This window comes from Suncus etruscus, chromosome 3, assembly GCF_024139225.1.
Source record: "Suncus etruscus isolate mSunEtr1 chromosome 3, mSunEtr1.pri.cur, whole genome shotgun sequence".
NCBI lineage: Eukaryota > Metazoa > Chordata > Mammalia > Eulipotyphla > Soricidae > Suncus > Suncus etruscus.
Genome location: NC_064850.1, coordinates 46,075,280 through 46,097,578, shown reverse-complemented (window position 1 = coordinate 46,097,578; position 22,299 = coordinate 46,075,280). Strand labels below are relative to the sequence as shown.

At 48.3% G+C, this 22,299-nt stretch overlaps 1 protein-coding gene across 1 annotated transcript; it reads right to left on the bottom strand.

Moving 5' to 3' along the window:
• Nucleotides 1-14,334: 14,334 nt before the first annotated feature.
• Nucleotides 14,335-17,846, bottom strand: NENF (neudesin neurotrophic factor). The gene is made up of 4 exons (XM_049769902.1): nucleotides 17,656-17,846; nucleotides 15,694-15,754; nucleotides 14,849-14,952; nucleotides 14,335-14,555 (listed from the first exon to the last, which is right to left on the bottom strand). The coding sequence occupies exons 1-4, from the start codon at nucleotides 17,815-17,817 to the stop codon at nucleotides 14,379-14,381; spliced, it is 504 nt and encodes a 167-aa protein (XP_049625859.1). The 5' UTR covers nucleotides 17,818-17,846; the 3' UTR covers nucleotides 14,335-14,378.
• Between the last annotated feature and the right edge of the window lie 4,453 nt (nucleotides 17,847-22,299).

Genomic DNA, 22,299 nt, shown 5'->3' with positions numbered 1-22,299 from the left:
CTTAAAAAATTATGAGGGGGGCCCGGAGAGATAGCACAGTGGCGTTTGCCTTGCAAGCAGCAGATCCAGGACCAAAGGTGGTTGGTTCGAATCCCGGTGTCCCATATGGTTCCCCGTGCCTGCCAGGAGCTATTTCTGAGCAGACAGCCAGGACAGCCAGGAGTAACCCCTGAGCACTGCCGGGTGTGGCCCAAAAAAAAAAAATTATGAGGGGGGGGCCGGGCGGTGGCGCTAAAGGTAAGGTGCCTGCCTTGCCTGCACTAGCCTTGGACGGACCGCGGTTCGATCCCCCGGTGTCCCATATGGTCCCCCAAGCCAGGAGCAACTTCTGAGCACATAGCCAGGAGTAACCCCTGAGCATTACCGGGTGTGGCCCAAAAATCAAAAAAAAAAATTATGAGGGGCCGGAGAGATAGCATGAAGGTGAGGTATTTGCCTTCGTGCAGAAGGATGGTGGTTTGAATCCCAGCATCCCATATGGTCCCCCGAGCTTGCCAGGAGCGATTTCTGAGCATAGAGCCAGGAGTAACCCAGAGTGTGACCCAAAAACAAAAAAAAATAATTATGAGGGGCCAGAGCGGTGGTGTAAGTGGTAGGGTATTTGCCTTGCACGTGCTAACCTAGGATGAAACACAGTTCGATCCCCAAGTGCCCCATATGATCCCCCAATCCAGGAGCAATTTCTGAGTGCATAGCCAGGAGTAACCCCTGAGAGTCACTGGGTGACATAATGATTTTTAAAGAAAACAAACATCATTTAAAAAATGAATTATGAGGGGCCAGAGAGATAGCAGAGTGGTAGAGCATTTGCCTTGCACTCAGCAGACCCAGAACAGATAGTGGTTCGAATCCCATCACCCCATATTGTCCCCTGAGTCAGCCAGGAGCAATTTCTGAGCGCAGAGCCAGGAGTAACTCCTGAACATTGCCCGGTGTGACTCAAAAAGGAAAAAAAAAAGTAAATTATGAATCTGGATTCATATAGTGAGTGTATAGTGAATATAGTGGGTGGGGCGCTGGCCTTGCAGGAGACTGATCCAGATTCCATCCCCGGCACCCCATAAGGTCCCTGAAACACCCTCAGGAGAGATCCTTGAGGCACAGTCAGGAATCAGCCCTAAGCACTGCAGGGTATGCCCCCCCCCCAAAAAAAATTCCACATTCATATGCAAAATGTAGAAAAACAAGGAGGCATCTTGGGGCATTGAGAGCATTTGGCCATGGCCAGGGCAGGTGGAAGCAAACACTGGACTGGAAGTACAGGAGCTGGCAGGCTTCTACTCCCTATCATGTCCACTGACACCACCTCCTGCAGCAGCTCTCAGAGCCAGCTCCTGCTCAGTTCTGGAACAGTCTCACCCTGGATAGGTGACTAGCTGGTGGTACTTGCGCCCTTGCTGGATGGCACTGTCTTAGGAGACCAACCCTCCCTGGGTTTGAAAGTGGAGAGTTGGGGTGCAGGCCAGCTGGTGGCACAAAGAGCCATGGGGCCACTTAGGGGTGCCCAGGCTCCTGGAGCTTATCATGTGGAACCTATGAACCCCCCACCACCCTTCCAGGCCCTGAGTTCACAGTGCCCCTCCTGGCTCTGGTAGGTGCCCAGCTGTTCTTCGTGTCCTAAGACCTAGGGCAGAGTTCCCAGGGCCCCTCATGCAGTTCCTCCTGGTGCTGGGCTTGGTCTAGGCTGCTGTGAGGGGTGTCCTCTGACAGGTGTGCATTTGGGGACACCTGTAGGCTTGGATGCAGGCCCAGCTCTGCTGGAGCTAGAGAAGTATGTGGGCTGCACTCACTGAGCAGGGGCACCCCATACTATCCTGTTGGCGAACTCAGAATTCTGGCTAGATGTTGGGGACTGTGACCAGTTTGAGGCCATCTTTGCTGTTTTCTCTGCCATTAACCCAGTCTTTTACTTAAAAGGCTGCAAGTAGTTTTTGCTGTTAAGTCCTTGAACTAAAGAGAAAAGATATGAATGCAGCTGCAAGATAAAAATTTAGTTCCAGCCTGAGAAGAGCAAAAGCTGCCTGGTACCTTATCAGAAACTAGGCCTCACTTCTTAAAATCTTCCCAAGCTAACAAGGCTGTTATTAATAAGTATATGTTACCTTGTCTGTTCAAAAAACACTGAGGCTAGCACATCTTTGCCCATCTCCTGTTAATTAGGCAGTTAGGAATGCAGCTAGAAGGTCATAAGACGTTCCCATAGAAACGACACGTCCAACACGACTTGTAAGCCCTCCTGCCACCTAGCCCACTGTCCACTTCCTTATTTTAGAGAATGATTTAATTTCTTTGTTTCTTGTACCCGGAAATATATTCTTGCCTTATATGGAGCAATGTATTGGCTTTCGCGCCAGAAGTATAATTGACATCACCTTGTACTGCCCCTTTTCTCCTTCACTATATAAAAAGAAACTGTAGCCCAATAAACTGGCCTTTGAACAGTGAGATATTGTCTTAGGCCATTTATTATTAACCTCTCTCAGATTTTTTATAGGTGTGGTTGTGATTCTACTCAGCAAAATAGGAGTGCAGTTGTCCAGAAGTCTCCCCAGCTGAATCCTGCTGGCCGGGCCCCTTTGGGGGGGCTTCAGGCACCTGCATTTTGGCGCCCAACGCTGGGCTCGAACCACTGCCACCCTCCGAACGACTCCAGGCCGGCGAATCTAGAGCTCCTTCGTAAATCGCAGGAATACCCCATCCGGGTAGGCGTTGAAACGAGTTAGCCTTTATCAAAAATTTAAAACTGCAGTTTTTTCCAGTCGTTCCGATCGCCGCCCCTCATTGGCTTTTGGGGCTTAGCTCATAGGATACGTTACCATGGGCTCATTTCAGAGTATAGAGCTTAAATTCATTAAAGATATACAGTCTGAATTGAAAAGCAGACATAGAGGTTACCAAAAAAGATATTTGTAATTTTTTAATGTTTTGTTTATGATGTTTGCCAAAAATCTTGTGTTCCGGGGCTATCGCTTTAAATATCTCAGTTCCTCCCTCCTTTAACCCTTCATCTTCACTTCTGCCTGCAATCTCTGTGCTGAAATCCTAAAAGAAAGCCCGCAGCTTTTTTTTTTCTCTCTTCCCTGCGCTGTAAAGCTCTTGCCAGCTGGCGGGCGAAAATTCTGGTCTCTAAGCTCTTAAAGGCGCAGTGCACATTTTCCAAACCCCAGCTTGTCAGCAGCTCTGTGCCTAAGAGTCACTCTCCAAAGTCTGTGTTACAGCAACTCCCACACACGTTGCTGCTTTCTGCCCCCTCCCTACAACCTGCCTGCTCTCCTTCCTAATGGCGAGGACCTTCCCCCGCCTCCACCTCAACAGCCCTCCACTTCCCTGACTAATGCTTCTAACACTTCCTTTGCCTCAAAGCTAAAAACTGAACTGCCCTTAAAGATCTCCCTAGTAGGGGCCGGGCGGTGGCGCTAAAGGTAAGGTGCCTGCCTTGCCTGCGCTAACCTTGGACGGACCGCGGTTCGATCCCCCGGTGTCCCATATGGTCCCCCAAGCCAGGAGCAACTTCTGAGCACATAGCCAGGAGTAACCCCTGAGCGTTACTGGGTGTGGCCCAAAAACCAAAAAAAAAAAAAAAAAAAAAAAAAAAAAAAAAAAAGATCTCCCTAGTGCTTCTCGTCTATACCCTGCCATTGCCTCAGCTCCGTTACAAGAGCTCGACTCACACGATGTTCAAACACTGGAAGAACAAGCCCCTTACACGCTCTCCTGCTTAGAATCTAAAAGCTGAACTCTTTGTCTCCTGGGAAGCTAACTTTTTTTCTCTTTCCACTGCAAAGTCCTTGCAGACAGGCAGGAATTCTGATCTCTAAGCTCATATAGCTGGCCTCGCCTCTTTTCATACCTTAAAGGCACAGCACACACTTTCCAAGTCCCAGCTTGCCAACATGGCTCTTGCTGCCCTTTGTGCCTGGAAGTTGCTCCCCAGAGCCTGCATTCCAGCAGCTCCCCCACACCGGCAACAAACTGTTGCTGCTCTCTCCCCCCGCCCTTTCTGAAAGTCTTCCCCCGCTTGCTTAGCAGCCCCCGCCGCCGCTCTCTTCTCAAACGCACCTCCCCTCTCACCACTCCCCCTCTTAAAGCTATAGAAATGAAACTACTTGGCCGAATTAAAAATCTTAAACAAATCTTAAGCCTTCAAAAACAAACTGCTTCTCTTAATGCACAAGTTTCTGCCCTTCAGGATTTCCCCCCACCCTACTGTCCAGGCTGCCACTTCAGCAATCAGCAAGCAGGGCGGAAAAAAAAAAAAAAAAACCCCCCCCATCCCTTAGAATAGGAATGCAGCCCTAAAATGTTTTTCTAAGATAAAGACCACAACTGGTAAAGTTATAAGGATTCAAAAACTGCTCATGTGATATATATAGTAAAAAATTGTCAGAATCTTGTTGTGTTTCATAAGAAGCCTCAAATAACTGTGAAGTTTGTAAATTAAATTATGCAGCATAAATGTGCCTTTTCTAAAAGCATTTGTGTAATTAAGTTTTGTGCATTGGGTGTTGTACTTATTAAAACATTGGAAATTAAAAAACCTTCTAAATTCAGGTCTGTAAGAGTTAAAAAATATTCTCTAGGCAGATAAAGCAACAAGGAGATAACAGCAACACTCCCTTTTTTCATGCCTCTCAGAAATTTTACAACAAGGTCATAATTCTGTCACTTGACTTGTAATAGCAAAATATTGGTAAAAGAAAATCTTCTTGGCGTTTTGAAATCCAAACGAACACAAAAGTGTTAAATTTAAGTCTTTTATATTTCTATTAAAATTATTTTTAATCTTAACAGTATATGAAGTTTGTAAAGTGGTTCATGTCATAAGCATTTTTTAATAGCTTAAGCTCCTTAATCTGCATTTAAATATTTCTTATATTTTGTCTCTTTCATTGCTCTTTCCTCTCCATGTTTGCTAGTCAAATCTAATAGTCAAATAACATTTTGTAACATTTCTAACTTTGTTTTTAAGTAATAATTTGTAATTATAACACAGGTGTCTTTCTTACCTCTGCATTGAAATAAACAGCAAAACTCCTTTGTTAAAATTACTGCACATGTTTACAAAGTTAATTCTTTAAAAACTAAAATATTACAAGTGAGCAAAATAAGTTGGTCAGCTTTCCTTAACAATAGTGTGTAAACATTCCAAAACTCTAGACTAAGCTTAAGCTCTTTTAAATGCATAATAAATATAGAATAATAGCCTTGCCATTTAAAAAACTTAAACCAAATAGTCTATACCTTACAAGCCGTTACACAGTTCAAACAGTGGCATAATAGCCATTTCAAAAACAAAAACAATGTAATAACTAGTTAAATAAATTTGTTCACAAATTATTGTTCATAAACTTAAACCTTAAGTAGCTTTATCCCTTTTCTCAATTTCAAGCTTAAATTTAAACTCAAAGGTAAGTACAAATAATTTTACATTTTCCAAGTTTAATCTTAAATTGTCTCTGTTTATGTTGTGATTAACCCTTTTTAAAATAATATTGTTAATTAGTATCACATAAGTAACTAAATTTTATAAGCAAATTAAACAAGTATTAAATATAATTTTGGTCTTCAGTTCTAAGTGTGTAAATACATCAAATGCCTTTAACTATATTTTATAATAATCTAAGCATTTAGTTAATTTGGTATATAATATTTTTTACAAATTATTCACTTAAAGTCTGCAAAATATAAACAGTTGTTTGTTTTTTAAAGTCAGTTTTTTATACCTTTAATAATCATAGTTCATGCTCTTGTGTTTGATCATAAAAATTTTAACACTTTATTGCAGCTGTCTTACTGTTCTACTGTAAAACCAATTTAAATAAAACCTATTCATTTACAGCAACTGTTTTCATACTTCAAAGCAAAAACTCTTTCTACAGTGCTCATTAAGCATTTTACTTAATGTTTTAAACTTCAAATTAAAATTGTTTTAAAAATGTTTTGTGTTAAATCTAAACCTTAAAATTTATTTTCAGCAAAGTTCCACTCCATCTACATTAAGTACTTCTCAAAACTAAAAAAAAAAAAAAGTTTTTCTACAAAAAATTTTTTTTTCCTTCTCACAAACATGCTAGCTAAATATTTAAAAGCGCTTGTCAATTTTTTATAAAAAAGTTTTGGATCGATCCTTTTGTCTGTTTATGTGTGTGTTGTAATGAATGAAAGTGGCCACAATGTTGTGTTTAGTGTTGTTTTGTTTTGTCTGTTTATTTGTTATCCCTACCTTTTATAATAATACAATTTTCAAAGCCTTATCCATTTTTCAAATTTCAATTAATTTTTTCAACCTGGTTCGGTCTAGTCAGTTCACAAACTGGCATGTTACAACTAAAAATCATGTGTTAAAATAATGTATTAAGCTAGCTTTGTCCTTCTGACAACATGGCAGAAAGTGTAGGAGATGGTAAACCCCAGATTTCTCAATGGCCATCAGGGATAACTTTTCCCTGGAGAATTTCTGAACTTTGCAGTCACCCAACCTTCCTGCTATGTGTAAGTTCAGGCCTATAAAATATGTATTTATGGCTAAAAAATAGCATCTAGCTTTAAAATAATAACTAAAAGTTTAAGAAAAATCATTTAAGTTCAGTTTAAAAATCATTTAAAGTTTCAGTTTTTTGAAAAATTGGCAATTGTTAATTATAAAAAGTTTTTTAATGTTGAAGTCTAACAAAAAATTTCCGCAGCCTTCCACAGTCCTGTCTTCATCCACTTCAAAAGAGCCTGTCACCCCCTGCTAGCCCACCATTCCTGCCAGACCTGTTTCTAACTGACTCTGCCTAAAGAAAATGCTGAAATTGGTACTCTGCCTGGCTGTCCTTGATGCCCACTGCCACCAACCACCCCCTTCAAACCAAGGCTTCATTAATTTGTTTGCTCTACTTAACTCCCTTGCAAGACAATGAACTCTGCCTGCTTCCTCACCCTTCCAGCCCACGCTGTCCTCCAAACCCCCCTTCTCTTCTCAGCTCATCCTTGTCATAATCAACGCTTTCGCCCTCCGTCCAAACGCAGACGCCTCCAGTACCTGCTACTCACCCATTCCACCGTTCAAACTGCCTCATCAGGAACCTATCGCCGCTAACATCGTTGTTTCATCCACCACCGTCCAAAATGCGTGCCCTCCTGTTGCTGTTGCTGTTCCAGCTCCCGCCTGTCTGCCATTCCCAGAACAACAATCGCTACCGAGTCTTCAACTACACTTGGCAAATCATCAATGAAGCTGGCGACGTCGCTAACCAAACGTCCATCCTCTCCACCTCCATTCCTTGGCCTACTCTGCACGTCGATTTTTGTGCCCTCGCCATGGGTGCCAGCTCTTACTGGGGCACCCCTAATTTTCGTCTGCCTCAACCCCGCGCTATTAACAGTCATAATTACTTCGCCCTCCCTTCCGCTAGTTGCAATTCTGTTTTTCGCCGTAACCGCTTGAGATACCACTTCTCCACCTTCTATGTTTGCCCAGGACATCATCGCCCACGTTCCACCGACTATAAATGTGGCGATCATCACCAATACTTCTGCGCTTCATGGGGTTGTGAGACCACTGAAACTACCTATTAGAAACCTTCATCTTCCTGGAACCTCATCACCGTCTCTCGCCCCCCACTCACTCGTCCTCTTCCCAGCTGCGATGCATCCTCCTCTACCCGTGGTTGATGTAACCCCCTCATCATCAACTTTACTGCCGCTGGACGTCGGCATCACTAGACTCAACCCGTTCAATGGGGACTCAGACTTTACATTAGGCGTACCGACCCTGGACTTCTTTTTTCCCTCCGTTTGCTTAAACAGGTGCCGAATTCTCACCCCCTCGCCGTTGGTCCTAACACCTTTCTTCATCCTCACTCAGGTTCATCACACTTGCCTTCTCCTCCTTTTCCTCTTCCATCTGCATCTTCTTCTCTCAGACAACTCACTTTGCCTTCAGGTCCTTCTCCATCTTCTCAGGTTATTCTCAATCTTATGAATGCTTCTGCTATTGCACTTACAGATCCTGCCTATGAAAGATGCTAGCTCTGCTTTTCTCCTCAACCTCCCTTCTATGAAGGTGTTGCAGTGTTTGGCAACCTTTCCTCTACCTCCAACCCCTCTGATCTCCGCTGGAACACACAACCTCAACATGGCATTACAGTTAGTCAAGTCGTTGGTTCTGGCCTCTGCCTTAAGCCTAACGACTCTTTACTTCCTAGCCAATTACTTGATGTTTGCAACGAAACTATTGACGTCTACAATTCTCCCTCTTCACATACTTATCTATTAGCTCCCAATGATACCTACTTTGCCTGTGCTTCTGGCCTTACTCCTTTTATCATTCGTTCTTCCTTTTTCTTTTCACATGACTACTGTATTCTCGTTATTCTCGTCCCAAAAATCACCATTCACTCAGAATATACCTTTCCCTTTCCCGGCACCTCACCCTATACATATTCCTCTCAATCTCTCTCTCGACAACGCCGTGAGCCCTTCACCTCTGTTACACTTGCAGTCCTCCTTGCTGTTGGCGCTACTGGCGCTGGCACTGGTATCTACTCTCTTGTATCCTCTCAATCCAACTTTCGCGTTCTCACCCAAGCAGTTGAACAAGACATTAATGAAATCAAAACTAGTCTGCAATTTCTCACAGATACTGTTAGTTCCCTTGCTGATGTTGTTCTCCAAAATCGTCGTGCTTTAGATTTTGCCCTTATGAAAGAGGGGGGAGTCTGTGTAGCCCTTAAGGAACAATGTTGTATTTTTAAAGACAAAACTGGATTAGTTAGGGATAGTGTTCAACATATTGGAGATGGTATAAAAGATCTTAACAAACATTTCAATGAAGAACAAGGTTGGTACCAGGATTGGTTTTTCTCTTCCCCTTGGCTCCACACAATCTTGTCCACCGTTGTGGGCCCTCTTATTAGCCTCATGCTGCTCTTTTCTCTTGGCCCATGGATTTTCCGCAAAATCACTGCCTTTATTAAGAACCAGGTGGATGAACAGGCAAAAACCTCTATTCAGGTTAACTACCAACATATTACCCCAAGTGACTCCTGTGAAAACTTGGCTATTATCACCAAGCCGCCTTTCCAGCCACTAAGTTTCCAGGAGATAGAGCGCATAGCTAACAAACGGAGCTCGCTCCGGTACTTGTGCTCTCGGCTGTGGAGACTCCTACGACGGGATTAGCAAGGTCCCAGTTAGGGCACGGCCCTGAAAAGGCTACAGCGCATAATTCGGATCTCTGTGCACACCCACGGCGCCTGTAGCCACCTTTTCAATGCGGCTTTGGCCGTGTCCGACCTGGTCAAACCTTGTAGCCTAAGACACGGATCTACCACCCGCTCACGACTTTCCTTCTTTTATTAGAAGAGAAAGGGGGAGATGTTGGGGACTGTGACCAGTTTGAGGCCATCTTTGCTGTTTTCTCTGCCATTAACCCAGTCTTTTACTTAAAAGGCTGCAAGTAGTTTTTGCTGTTAAGTCCTTGAACTAAAGAGAAAAGATATGAATGCAGCTGCAAGATAAAAATTTAGTTCCAGCCTGAGAAGAGCAAAAGCTGCCTGGTACCTTATCAGAAACTAGGCCTCACTTCTTAAAATCTTCCCAAGCTAACAAGGCTGTTATTAATAAGTATATGTTACCTTGTCTGTTCAAAAAACACTGAGGCTAGCACATCTTTGCCCATCTCCTGTTAATTAGGCAGTTAGGAATGCAGCTAGAAGGTCATAAGACGTTCCCATAGAAACGACACGTCCAACACGACTTGTAAGCCCTCCTGCCACCTAGCCCACTGTCCACTTCCTTATTTTAGAGAATGATTTAATTTCTTTGTTTCTTGTACCCGGAAATATATTCTTGCCTTATATGGAGCAATGTATTGGCTTTCGCGCCAGAAGTATAATTGACATCACCTTGTACTGCCCCTTTTCTCCTTCACTATATAAAAAGAAACTGTAGCCCAATAAACTGGCCTTTGAACAGTGAGATATTGTCTTAGGCCATTTATTATTAACCTCTCTCAGATTTTTTATAGGTGTGGTTGTGATTCTACTCAGCAAAATAGGAGTGCAGTTGTCCAGAAGTCTCCCCAGCTGAATCCTGCTGGCCGGGCCCCTTTGGGGGGGCTTCAGGCACCTGCAGCTAGACCCTTGGGAGGCAATGGATAGGTTCCGGGTTCATGTGAGAAGCATGGTTGTGGTGTGGGGGTGATTTGAACACAGGGCGACCAAGCCCACCTCCCCACTGCCCCACCTACTAAACTGCAGTGGGGAATATTCTGGACCATTCATAAGCCCCAGCCTACTGCTGCCTGTGTGGGGGCTCAAAGCTGGACTGTGGGAGAGCCACATCATGGGCACCCAATACCCCCAAACTGGCTCCAGTATTCCAGAGGCCCCTCCTTGCTTTTCTGGGGGTCATATCCTTTACTGCTCAAAGGTTACCCCTAGATCTACTTTCTATTTTGTTTTGTTTTGTTTTGTTTTTGGGTCACACCTGGTAGTGCTCAGGAGGTACTCCTGGCTCCATGCTCAGAAATTGCTCTTTGCAAGCACGGGGGACCATATGGGATGCCGGGATTTGAACCGATGACCTTCTGCATGAAAGGCAAATGCCTTACCTCCATGCTATCTCTCCGGCCCCCTAGATCTACTTTCAAGAATCACTCATGGAGACCTGAGTGATCACGCAGCAAGGAGGGCATTTGCCTTGCATGAGGCTGACCTGGGTTCGATCCCTGGCATTTCATATGGTCCCTCGAGCTGGCCAGGATTCCTGAGCAAAACACCAGGAGAAACCCCTGAGCACTACCAGGTGTAACCCAATAAAATGAAAAAGAAAAAAAAGAGAATCATCCCTGACAGTGCTCAGGGAAACATTATGAGACGCTGGGATCAAACCCAGGTTGGCCATGTATAAGGCAAAAGCTCTTTGGTCTCAATCCTTCTTGATGCAAGGATCAGGGTTACAGATCTGAGCACAGACTTCCTGCTAGGGTAAGGTAAGAACACACTGTCAGCAGGATCTGCTGTGCTGAGGTGGGGTGCACTGGGCACCCCTACAGACTGTTCAGCCCTCCTGAGTCCCCATACACAAATGTTTTCCCATCCCCATGGCCACCTGGCACCATTCCCGCAGTCTCCACCACGTCAGCCTGAGTCACGGCCATGAAACAGTGTCCACAAGGCCACTTCCCTGTGAAGGCAACACTGTCCTTCCTCTTGGGCTGTGTCCATCTGACAGGAGGTGGGAACCCTTGGGTGGAATGCTCTGGAAGGGGAAGGTCCGTGGGAGAGTATCCATGAAAGGGAACCATGAAATATCTCATGGAGCTTCTGCTCTGCCCACAGCCAGGGGACCAGGCTTACGACTCCATCTCTGGCCCACCCCACAGCCCCACTGGACATGCAAGACTGGCAGAGAACAGCCAGGGCCACCAGCCCCAGTTCTGTCCCTTCTCTGGGCTTCCCTGTTGCCCTCAATTGTGCTCACACACACCTTGCTCAGTCCAACAGTTGAAGGTGGGCAACCTGGGCTTAATTCCTGCTCACGGTGCCCTCAGCAGCCAGGAGCCATGCTGAGCAAAGTACTGGCTGCTCCCAGAATCTTTTATTTGTTTTGGTTTTGTTTTTGGGCCATACCCGGCGGCACTCAGGGGTTACTCCTGGCTCTGTGCTCAGAAATCACTCCTGATAGGCTCAGCGGACCATATGGGATGCTGGGATTCGAACCAGGGTCTGTCCTGTGTTGGCCGCGTACAAGGCAAATGCCTTGCTGCTGTGCTATTCGTTCCAGCCCCTGCTCCCAGAATCTTAGGTGTGCAAAGGGCTAGGGAGAAAACTCCAGTTTGTTTTTTGTTTGTTTGTTTGTTTTTTGGTTTTTTTGAGCTTGCAGAGAAGGTGCTTGGACATGAGCTGTCCGTCATCTGCCCTTCTGGAAAGTTCCCAAAAAAGGTGAGCCCAAGGAAGGCGATGAAATGAGCCTCAAGAAGTCTGGGAGCCTTGTACCAAAGGACACAGAGATCAGGCTAGGACCCCGCCCAGCATGCAATAGCCCTGCCTTAGGGCTGTGCTCAGAAACAGTTGGGAGCCGGCACAACTCAGTCAGACGCCACTGGCTATACACCACTGCCCCCTAGTGGTCACATTAGGGATGGTAGCTGAGGTCAGTCACCATCTGGACCTATGAGCCCATGACTGGCTTCCTCTGTAACCCCCCCCTGGAGTCTGAGCAGATCACACAGGGGTGGGAATGAGCGGGGCCCCTCAGTGGGACCCCGAGGCAGGGGGATGAAAGATGAGCCACGACTCAGCCCCCAAACCTTGCCTGGGGAGCAAGTATGTGTGTGCAATGAAGTATGGGAAGGGTGTGTAGTGAGCAAGTATGCAAGTGTGTGCATATGTGCAAATGTATGCAGCGAAATGTGCAAATATCAGCAGCCATGAAAGTCTGCGCTGGTCTGTGAGTGCATTGTGAACATATGAATGTTCATGTGTGGGACAGTACGTGTGAGCATATGTCCATATGCAACTGTGCATATAGGTGTGCTGTTGGAGTAACCGGTTTTCATTCTATTCAGGATAATTCTTTGCTAGTGCTTCTCACTTATGGACTGGAGAGTACCGCTGGTTTAATTAATCCCTTACCCCTACCTGTTTCTCTTACTCTTCCCAATAAAGACCACAGGTTTCAGGGAGAAGTTTGCTTGCAGTTTTGGTTTCCACAATTCGTTTACCTTCCTACTGGTATCTTCTGCTAGCAAGCAGAAAGCTTATGGTGGAAGTCTCCCAAACTTGTTTTATTCTTTTGAACCTTGTGTAGATTATTTCCTGTGTTGGTGTTTGCTTCCAGACCCAAACCACACTCCCTAATTCCAAAGGATTGGGGCATGAGGCTTCTGCTGTGTGTGTGTGTGTGTGTGTGTGTGTGTGTGTGTGTGTGTGTGTGTGTGAGAGAGAGAGAGAGAGAGAGAGAGAGAGAGAGAGAGAGAGAGAGTACTTCACCCCACATTACTCTGTGAGCCTCAGGAAGTGGGTCACCTCTGTGCTAAAAGGTGGGACTCCTTAGCTCACATTTGAGACAGCTGGGGTGGCTGTAATCACACTGGAGACACTCAGGCCGCCTCAGGCCACCCCAAACCAGCCCTTTTGGGGAGGGTGATACCTAAACCCAGAGAAGAGGGCCTGGGAAGAACAGGGCACAGGTCTCCAGAATGGGCTGCTCAGGGTCTAAATCCTGCAGTGCCCACAGCAGCACCAGGGAACCAGAATTCCTGTGGGTTCCTGAGCCCCTGGTACCTGTGGGATCCTCAGACCCCACAAAAAAGACCTAGGAGCTCCTGGAGAGCAGGGCAGCCCCTTATTTGTACCCCTCGAAGGCCAGTGGACAGGCAGCACAGGGCAGCCAAGGCAAGCTGCACTGACCAGTGTTCTGGGCCCTCTGAAGCAGGTCAGGAACTAGAGGTCCCTCCCAGCTAAACTCAAGGCACTCCAGAGATCCCTGGAAGCAGTGGGGAAGTGGAAAAGGAGGTATAGTGAAAAGGGGATATGGCAGGAAGGAGACTCCTGGCCGGGTCAGCACAGCCTCCCAGGTAGAAGGTCACCGCCAAGGGGTCACTCTGGGAGCCAGTTCCTCCCTGCAGGAGGATAAAAACTTACTTGGGCACCGCGGAGTCGAGAAGGGACAGAAAACTGAGGCTGAGGGTACTCTGAGTGTGTGACTGGCACCTGAAGGGGCCAGATCCTGATGGTGTGCAGGACACAGACAAGAGGCTGGCAGGTAAGAAGGAACTCAGGATGTCCATGGGCAGCACTGACCTGGTGGTCCTCTGGGGTCAGTGCAGAATGAAGTGTGGGACATGGGCAACTAGCACCCCAGGAAGTCTGATGGTGGCTCTGCCCAGCAGCTAGAATCCCAGTGTGGGGTCCACTGAGTTAGACTGGCTGGCATGGGGGAGCAGGCCAGGGAAAGTTGGTCAGGTAGCAGGGATGGCCATATCTCTCCACCCATCTCCAGAGCTGCAGGGGGAGTTGCTCGTGGAGAGGGGGTAGAAGAGAGGTCATGGGGGTCAAGGGAAGCTCAGCCCTGCGAAGACATGTTGGAACTGTACGCAGTGTGTATGTGGGGTCACAGGTGCAGGTGCCCTGTGTGAGCCACTCAGGGCAGACTGACCAGTGCTGAGGCCTAGGGAGGAGAATAGCAGGAAATCCAGGGAGTCTGCTAGGATGAGACTGGGACCGCCTAGGACCTTCCTGTCTGTAGCCCTCATGCCTAAAGACCCACTCCCCACTCTTTGGAGACCTGCTGTATGCTCAGGCCCTGTTCTCTGCCCCCACATCCGCAGGGCACCATGGGTGACCAGGGCAGTGCAGAGTTTTATTGCAAGGGGCCAGCCGGTCTCAGAGCTCCTCACGAAGCTCGAAGTGGGGCTGGTCCTCGGGGACAAAGCTGAGGTTGGGGCTGCCATCAGGGTTAAGGATCCGTCGTGCCGTGTATCCTACGATGGGGTACTTGGCCTTGTATACATCAGTAAAGACAATGTCCAGAGACTTCAGCTCCTCCGCTGTCAGGCCCGTCTGCAGGAGAAACCCAGGAAGCAGAGACCCAATGTGAGGGTCTTGCAGACCCCAGGACATCGACCCCCAAGGAACCCCGCTCACACCTTCTTCCCACTCTTGTCTCTCATCCCAAATTCTACTGGCATCACAGTGCAGGGGGATAATCCCAATCCCGCTGGGGCAGGAGCCCTGAAAGGGATCCTGAGAAGGAGGAAGGTAGGGAGGCCAGTCTCTAAGGCCACAGAGAGATAAGGAGTGGGGGTGGGAAGGCCCATGTGTATGGGACTCCCAGGGGTGCTCCTTAAACTCACAGTATCATAGGTGAGGTCTGCAGGGTCCAGGGACATCTTGGCCACCCCCCTGGTGGAGTCCTTCCCGGTCAGAGCATTGTAGGGGGCACCGCGGCCATAAAACTCTGCAAAGGGGGTCCAAAAGGGGTGAGCATGGGGGTGCAGAGGAAGCACAGGCCACATCCAGCCCTCCCCCCCCCCAGCACAGGTAAGGACCCCATAAGGGTGTCCCAATTTTTTTTTTTTTACCACATTCAGCAGCACTTAGGGGTTACTCCTGGTTCTGCACTCAGAAATCTCTCCTGGCAGGCTCAAAGGACCAAATGGGATGCCTGGGACCAAACCCAGGTCCATCCTAGGTCAGCCAAATACAAGGCAAATGCCCTACCACTGTGCTATCACTCCGGCCCCTATCTGCATCTCCTAACTCTGGATACAGAGTCAGAAGATTTCAAAAGCAATGACTGGAGTCAGAGCAATAGCAGAGTAGGAAGGGCATTTGCCTGACATGCAGCTGACCTGGGTTCAATATCCTATATAGTCCCAGCATTCCATATAGTTAGTTCCCCAAGCCTGCCAGGAGTAACCCCTGAAAGGTGCTGGGTGTAGCCAAAAATCAAAACAAAACAAAAACAAGAAATCCCTTCTCTCCCACAGAAATGAGAGTAAGCCATTAGTGTGAGCCTGATTCTGCCTGATTCTGTGAGAAGAAAGCTCCAGAGGTGCAAGGAGGAGGTTAGCAGATGAAACTCAGGAAAAGCCCCCTCTTCCAGCAAGGGAAAGCAGCCCTTCTTTTCCTCTACCTTGGGCACTAACTGCCTTCTGCTAAGCCCCCAATTGAAAGAATCCTAAGCCCAGACACTTACGCTTCTCTGAGGACACGTCGAACACAACGCCTTTGACGGCCATAAGGATGGGCTTGTCCACCTGGAAATCAGAGAGACATTGGGAGGAGGCAAGTCTGGCCATGTCCCCATACTGAGACCCATGGCTACTCACTGACACACGGAAAAAGTATAAAAATACTGTTAAAACTCTAGGGGCTCAGGGCTGAGGGGTGTGGGGGGAAAAATACCTCTATGGGCCGAAGAAACAGTGTAGTGAATGAGGTGTTTGTCTAGAACACGCTGACCCAGGTTCAATCTCCAGCATTCTTTAGGGTATGCCAAGCCTGCCAGGAGTCACTTCTGATTGCAAAGCCAAGAGTAACTCCTGAGCACTACTTTTTTGGGTGTGGCCCTAAAAACAAAACAAACAAACCCTCTAGGGGCTGGAGAGACAGGCAGTGTGTATAAAGTATTTCAATTTCTAGCACCACCTATGGTCACCCAAACCCTGCCCAGGAGTAATCCCTGATTGCAGAGCCAGGAGTAAACCCCGAGTGTTAACAGGTGTGAGATTAAAACAAGCAAGCAAATAAACAAAAAAGAAATCTAAACTAAAATGGTTTTACTCAGATAAAAATTCAAAGGACTCCCACAAAAAATAGTACAAGGGAAGGTCATGATGCATGTGGGGACCCTACCTTGAATCCCAGCTGATCCAGGACTGGCCCCCCAGCACAGAAGAGGTGTTGCCCTAAGCCTCAAACAACTGAGTTCTAAGGAATATACAAAATAAATGGTTTCTGTTGTTTTTGTCTTTGAGCCACACCCGCTAGAGTGCAGGGCTTATTATTGGCTCTGCACTCGGGCATCACTCCTGGTGGGCTTGGGGGATATATGGAGGGAAATGAACACGGGTCAGTCACGTACAAGGCAAGAGTCCTCTCCCCTGTGCTCCAGCCCTATTTTAGCTCTTTTGGGGAATAATAGTCACAGAGACATTTCCGGAGAGAATCAACAGTCTCCCTCTTGGCTGCTCCATCAACAACTTCGCTATTTATCTTTTCTTCTATTTTGGGCCTTTGAATGCTTCCAACTTCTTAGAGCTATGAACAGCTGCATTCGGAATACATCTCTGCAAAGTGCTTTCTTGGCTGGAAAACTGTTTCTCTGAGACCAGTTTCAGTGCATGAAATTTCTGGGCCAAAGAACAGGAACTCACTTTTAGGATTTTACAGTAGCCCCTATGAAAAGCCATTTGTCTGTGCCTGGCAGTTCGGACAAAGTTTTATACTTGATTTTATTTTGCTCCTCTGGATCACTCTTCTCTGCAGCTCCCAAGCCGTGGGAGTAGTCAGCACCAGAAAGGGATGGCTCAGCTCTGAGGGCACAGGCTCTCACAGTGCACTTGGGGTCCTAATTCACCCCTTTGAACTTGGGGGCACCATGCTTTCGAGCACAACTTCAGTCTTCTGATCTATGTCCCTGGCCAGGCCTGCAGCTTTCAGCGCCGAATCAGTTCTTTAGAGGCATACCCCCATTATGCCTCATTTTCCTCCAGTGAAAAGCATAAAAGCATTTCAGGTGGCTATGAACTGCTCTGTCCGAATGCCCCTGTCCCCAGCTCAACCCCCATCGCCCGTCAGTCCCCAAATCCCCACCTGCAGGGAGACACCCGGGCCCCAGAGACAGGAGGTTGGGATCGATCTCTCTCTGGGCGCCCCCACGACACTGAATTATGGGGAGTGAGCAAGAAGTTGCTTCAAACTGCAATTCTCCCAGGTCCATCCTCCCCCTAGGGCTCCACCCCAGGTAGGCAGTACCCAAACACAGGCACGGGGAGGGGGTCATGGAGGGCGCAGGAAAACCAAACGGGGTACTCCCCCTATAGTCCACTATGTCCACCGGAGAGGGGGTCCACCCCTTCCACCCCACCATAGGCCTGAGAGATGCTGGCATGCAACATGGGCTCTCAGACCCTTACACCAGGCCGGGATCCCCTACCTCGACCCCGCTGTAGAGCGCCAGCTCCTCCTCCGTGAAGAGCCGCACCGGGGTCACCCGTTCTCTCTTCTGCGGAGTCTGCCCGTGCAAGCCGGGCAGCATTAGCACCAGGGCCAGCGCGGCCAGTGGCCACAGCCACCACCCAGCCGCAGAGCCCGCCATGGAGAGCGCGAGCTGGGCCCGGCTGGCCTGGGCGGGGCTAACCTGGGCGGGCCCGCACGCGTCGGCCCGCCCCTCTGAAAATTAACCAATCCTACTCCGCCCCGGGCTCCGGAACCCCGCCCACCTCGCACGAGACACGCCCCTTTCAAGTGATCCACTCCTACTTTCCAGGAGCCCCTCCCATTTCTCTGGTGCCCCGCCCCTGAAACTGACGTCCCGCTCACCCGCGCAGCCGCACTTCGCGGACCCGGCGTTTCCTGGACAGTGCACAGACCAGCGGATGCGGCCGCTGCAAAATATGTGAAGGATCATCCCAGGGCCTGACCCCAAGTTGCCAAACGCAGCCTGTTCCGTTAGTTCCAGGACCAAAAGCTCCAGCTCCGCACCGTTAGGATGGCTCTGCTCAAACCGGCACATTCATTTCCACTGTCTTCTACTGGGGCTTTGTTTTGGGGATGTGGTTGCAGATAGGCCTGGTGTTGCGCCTGTGGCCAAGATGTTTAGGAGGGCGTTGTTGCAAGGGGCAAGGATAGCACAGGCGCCCCAAAATCAGTGTCCCACGGCTGAGCTGAGGGAAGCTCCTTCCAGTGGTGGATGGAGTAGCGGTGCTCCAGGTGCTAGAGGAGAGGAGGGAGCACACGTGACTGATGGAAACAACGAGGCCCACCGGCATGGGCACTAACATTATCTCCCGAGACAGGGAAGGGCAGTCCCACTTCAAGCTGGTGGCTGGGGGTGAGGTCCATGAGCAGGGTGCAGTGGGCCTGCACTTGGTCTGGGCTCATAGAATGGGGTAGGTGGGAAACTGAAGAGGTGTGACCAGGAGGGAGGGGGAGCAGCCAGGAGAGAGGAGACGGGTGTGGCCTGGAGGGAAGGGGTTTAGAGGCTAGAAGGAAGGGTTAGAGACCTGGAGGGAAAGGGGTCAGAGGCTAGGAGGGAAGACAGATCCTGAGGGCTCTGGAGCTGCACCAAGCTCTAGCTGTGGCAGACACAGCTGCAGACTCTGGAGGGCTGCAAGTGTCCACACCAGGGAGGGAAACAGGAGAGTGAGGGGTGGGGTGTTTTGAGGGGAGACAGTCTGGAGACAACCGTGGGGGAAGCTAAGACTGTGAGTCTGGTTCAGCCCTGATAGATGGGGCAGTCTCAGCTGCTCTACAGTCTGGTGTGGGTGGAAAGGCCCCCTCAGAAGAAGCCCCAGGTGGTACTTGGTGCTAACCTTACAGCCCTGCCCAATTGCAGAAAGAATCACTGTCGCCCACCTGGTGTACATGTAAAGTCCAGCTGAAAGGTGTGTGACCTTACCAGAGCCAGACAGTAGCAGCATACCCAGAGGTGTCCCCCACAGACCCTGGACCTCACTTCCATGTAGACTTTCCCGACCCAACTCCCACCCTGTGCAGCCCTGAACACTGAGCCAGGCTGTTCCTTGAGTGTCTCTCCAGCTACTCCTGGACAGGCAGGATAGTGTGGAAACTTACTGTGACATTGCATGTAGACCTGGATCAGAGAGGCCCTTTGCAGGCCAGAAGAGGGCCACCTTCCTTCCTTTCACACACACTGTTTCCTCATGACACAGAGGGGTCCCATGACCTTCCCAGCCCCCCTCAGTGCAGCTGGTGAGAAGCAGCATCCAGCTGAGCCATCTCTGACAGGGCCTGGCCTGGCTTCCTCTCTGGAGATGCTGAGTCAGCACTTCATGCTGCTGTTGCTGCTGCCTCTTCTTCTCAGATCCCCTGGGGTCTTTGCTGCACCTAGTTTCTTCTTCAGAGCTAGCAGCAACTGGCAGCCATCATTCGGTCTCCATTCAGCCTCCGTCAGCTGCCAACCAGCCACTAACCAGCCACAAACCATATAAACTAGTCACCAACCAACTATCAACCAGCCATCAAGGGGTCGGAGCAATAGCACAATGATAAGGCATTTGCCTTGCATGCAGCCAACACAGGAGGAACCCCGGTTCAAATCCCAGCATCCGGTCCCCTGAGCCTGCCAGGAGCAGCTTCTGAGCACAGAGCCAGGAGTAACTGTGCCGGTGTGACCCAAAAACCAAAACCAAAACAAACCAACAAAAAAGATATAAAGAGGAAAATAAGGGCCCGGAGAGATAGCACAGCGGCGTTTGCCTTGCAAGCAGCCGATCCAGGACCAAAGGTGGTTGGTTCAAATCCCGGTGTCCCATATGGTCCCCCGTGCCTGCCAGGAGCTATTTCTGAGCAGACAGCCAGGAGTAACCCCTGAGCACCGCAGGGTGTGGCCCAAAAACCAAAAAACCAAACCAAAACCAAAGAGGAAAATAATCATCCTGATGACTAGAAAGCTGCAGATCATGCTTGGCAGAGACACAAGCATCTCAATGAGTCTACTATTGTTACACTTTTTCAAGGTCAGTTCAAATCCACAGTCCAGTGCTTCACCTGTTACAAAGTCTTGGACATTTGATACCTTTATGCATTTATCTCTGCCATTTGCATCCACAAGTAAATGTACATTACAGATTGCCTCAGGTTATTTTCCAAAGAAGAAAAATTGACAGATAACAAGTTTTACTGCAGCCACTGCAGAACTCAATGGGAGTCTCTTAAAAAAAAAAGATAGGGGCTGGGCGGTGGCGCTGGAGATAAGGTGCCTGCCTTGCCTGCGCTAGCCTAGGACGGACCGCGGTTCGATCCCCCGGCGTCCCATATGGTCCCCCAAGAAGCCAGGAGCAACTTCTGAGTGCATAGCCAGGAGTAACCCCTGAGCGTCACAGGGTGTGGCCCAAAAACCAAAAAAAAAAAAAAAAAAAAAAAAAAAAGATAGAAATTGGAGGTAGGGCATTTGCCTTGTATGCAGAAGGATGGTGGTTTGAATCCTGGCATCCCATATGGTCCCCTGAGCCTACCATGAGCAATTTCTGAGCATAGAGCCAGGAGTAAATCCTGAGCACTACCAGGTGTGACCCAAAAAACAAGAAAAAAAAAAGAAATTTGGAAGTTTTTAGATTAACTAACCGGTCTTCATCTTAATCAAAGATGGATTCTTCTTTACATATATTTAGCCTACCTCGGTGGAAAGAACCTATGGATAGGGTCTTTATCTCAACTTGTTCTCCACCCATAGGGGTCCCAATAAAGACTCTGGCTGTGACGAACCTCTCTCTCCACATGGTGGAGAGATCCCCAGACCCGTTTCATCTATCTAGCTTGGTTTGGATTATTTCTTGCAGCACTCCTGTTTCCAGACCCGCATCCCCCATCCCTTCAGGATTGGGTATGAGGAATTATCTACAGAAGTTAACACCTGTGCTTTTTAATACATCTGAAATGCTTTTCCCAGAATGGCAGGTGGAAGCAAAAATTACAGACATATGGGCCTGGAAAGATAGCACAGCGGCGTTTGCCTTGCAAGCAGCCAATCCAGGACCTAAGGTGGTTGGTTCGAATCCCAGCGTCCCATATGGACCCCCGTGCCTGCCAGGAGCTATTTCTGAGCAGACAGCCAGGAGTAACCCCTGAGCACCGCCAGGTGTGGCCAAAAAAAAAAAAATTACAGACATATGTGCGCTTCCCTGAGAAAATCTTGACTTGTCACAGTCTGTTATTGATCAAAAGAACAACTTGAAGAAATATAACTTATTTTCCGTTTTGAATTACTATGGTAGGCTGGTCAGAGACCACTGCAATGCCTTTTGTAAAAAAAAAAAAAAAAAAAAAAAAAAAAAAGGCAAAATAATGCTGGTTTAAGTTAAATCGTCCTGAAGTTTCAAATATACCCATTTCTTCTGTGAAATCTTCAGAAATGTATATCCTCATATATACTTCAGTGGGACCAGGAAGAACTGATACAGCTACATAAGTTAAAGCAGGTTATCAGGTAATTACATTTTGGGGGGCCAAACCCAGCTATGCTCAGGGGTTACTCCTGGATCTGTGTTCAGAAATCGCTCCTGGTAGGCTCAGGGGATCATATGGGATGCCGTCAATCAAACTGGGGTCCATCTGGGGTTGGCCACATGCAAGGCAAATGCCCTACCTCTGTGCCATCTCTCTGATCCCCTCTCTTTACATTTCTAAGACTACCTAAATGACCCAGGACTAGGGAGAAGTCTTTTGTCTGCCACTCACCACTCACCCCACCCTCCTCCACTAGCTGTGGATTCTAGGACTTAATAAAATTTGCAGTTTCTCTCTCTCTCACACTTCTTCTCTCTCTCTCTCTCTCTCTCTCTCTCTCTCTCTCTCTCTCTCTCTCTCTCTCTCCCCTCTCTCTCTCACTTCCTCTCTCTCTCTGTCTCTCCTCTCTCCCTCCCTTTTTCCTCCCTCTCTGTCTCTGTCTCTCCCTCTCTCTCCCTCCCTCTCTGTCTCACTCGCTTGCTCCATGAGGAGGAAAGCTCCCAGATTACAGATTTTTCACCTTCCTCAGCCTGGCTTGGATTATTTTCTGTGATGACCTTTGCTCCAGGCCCGATTTTACCTGGGGTGATATTATGGCATGTGGAACCTT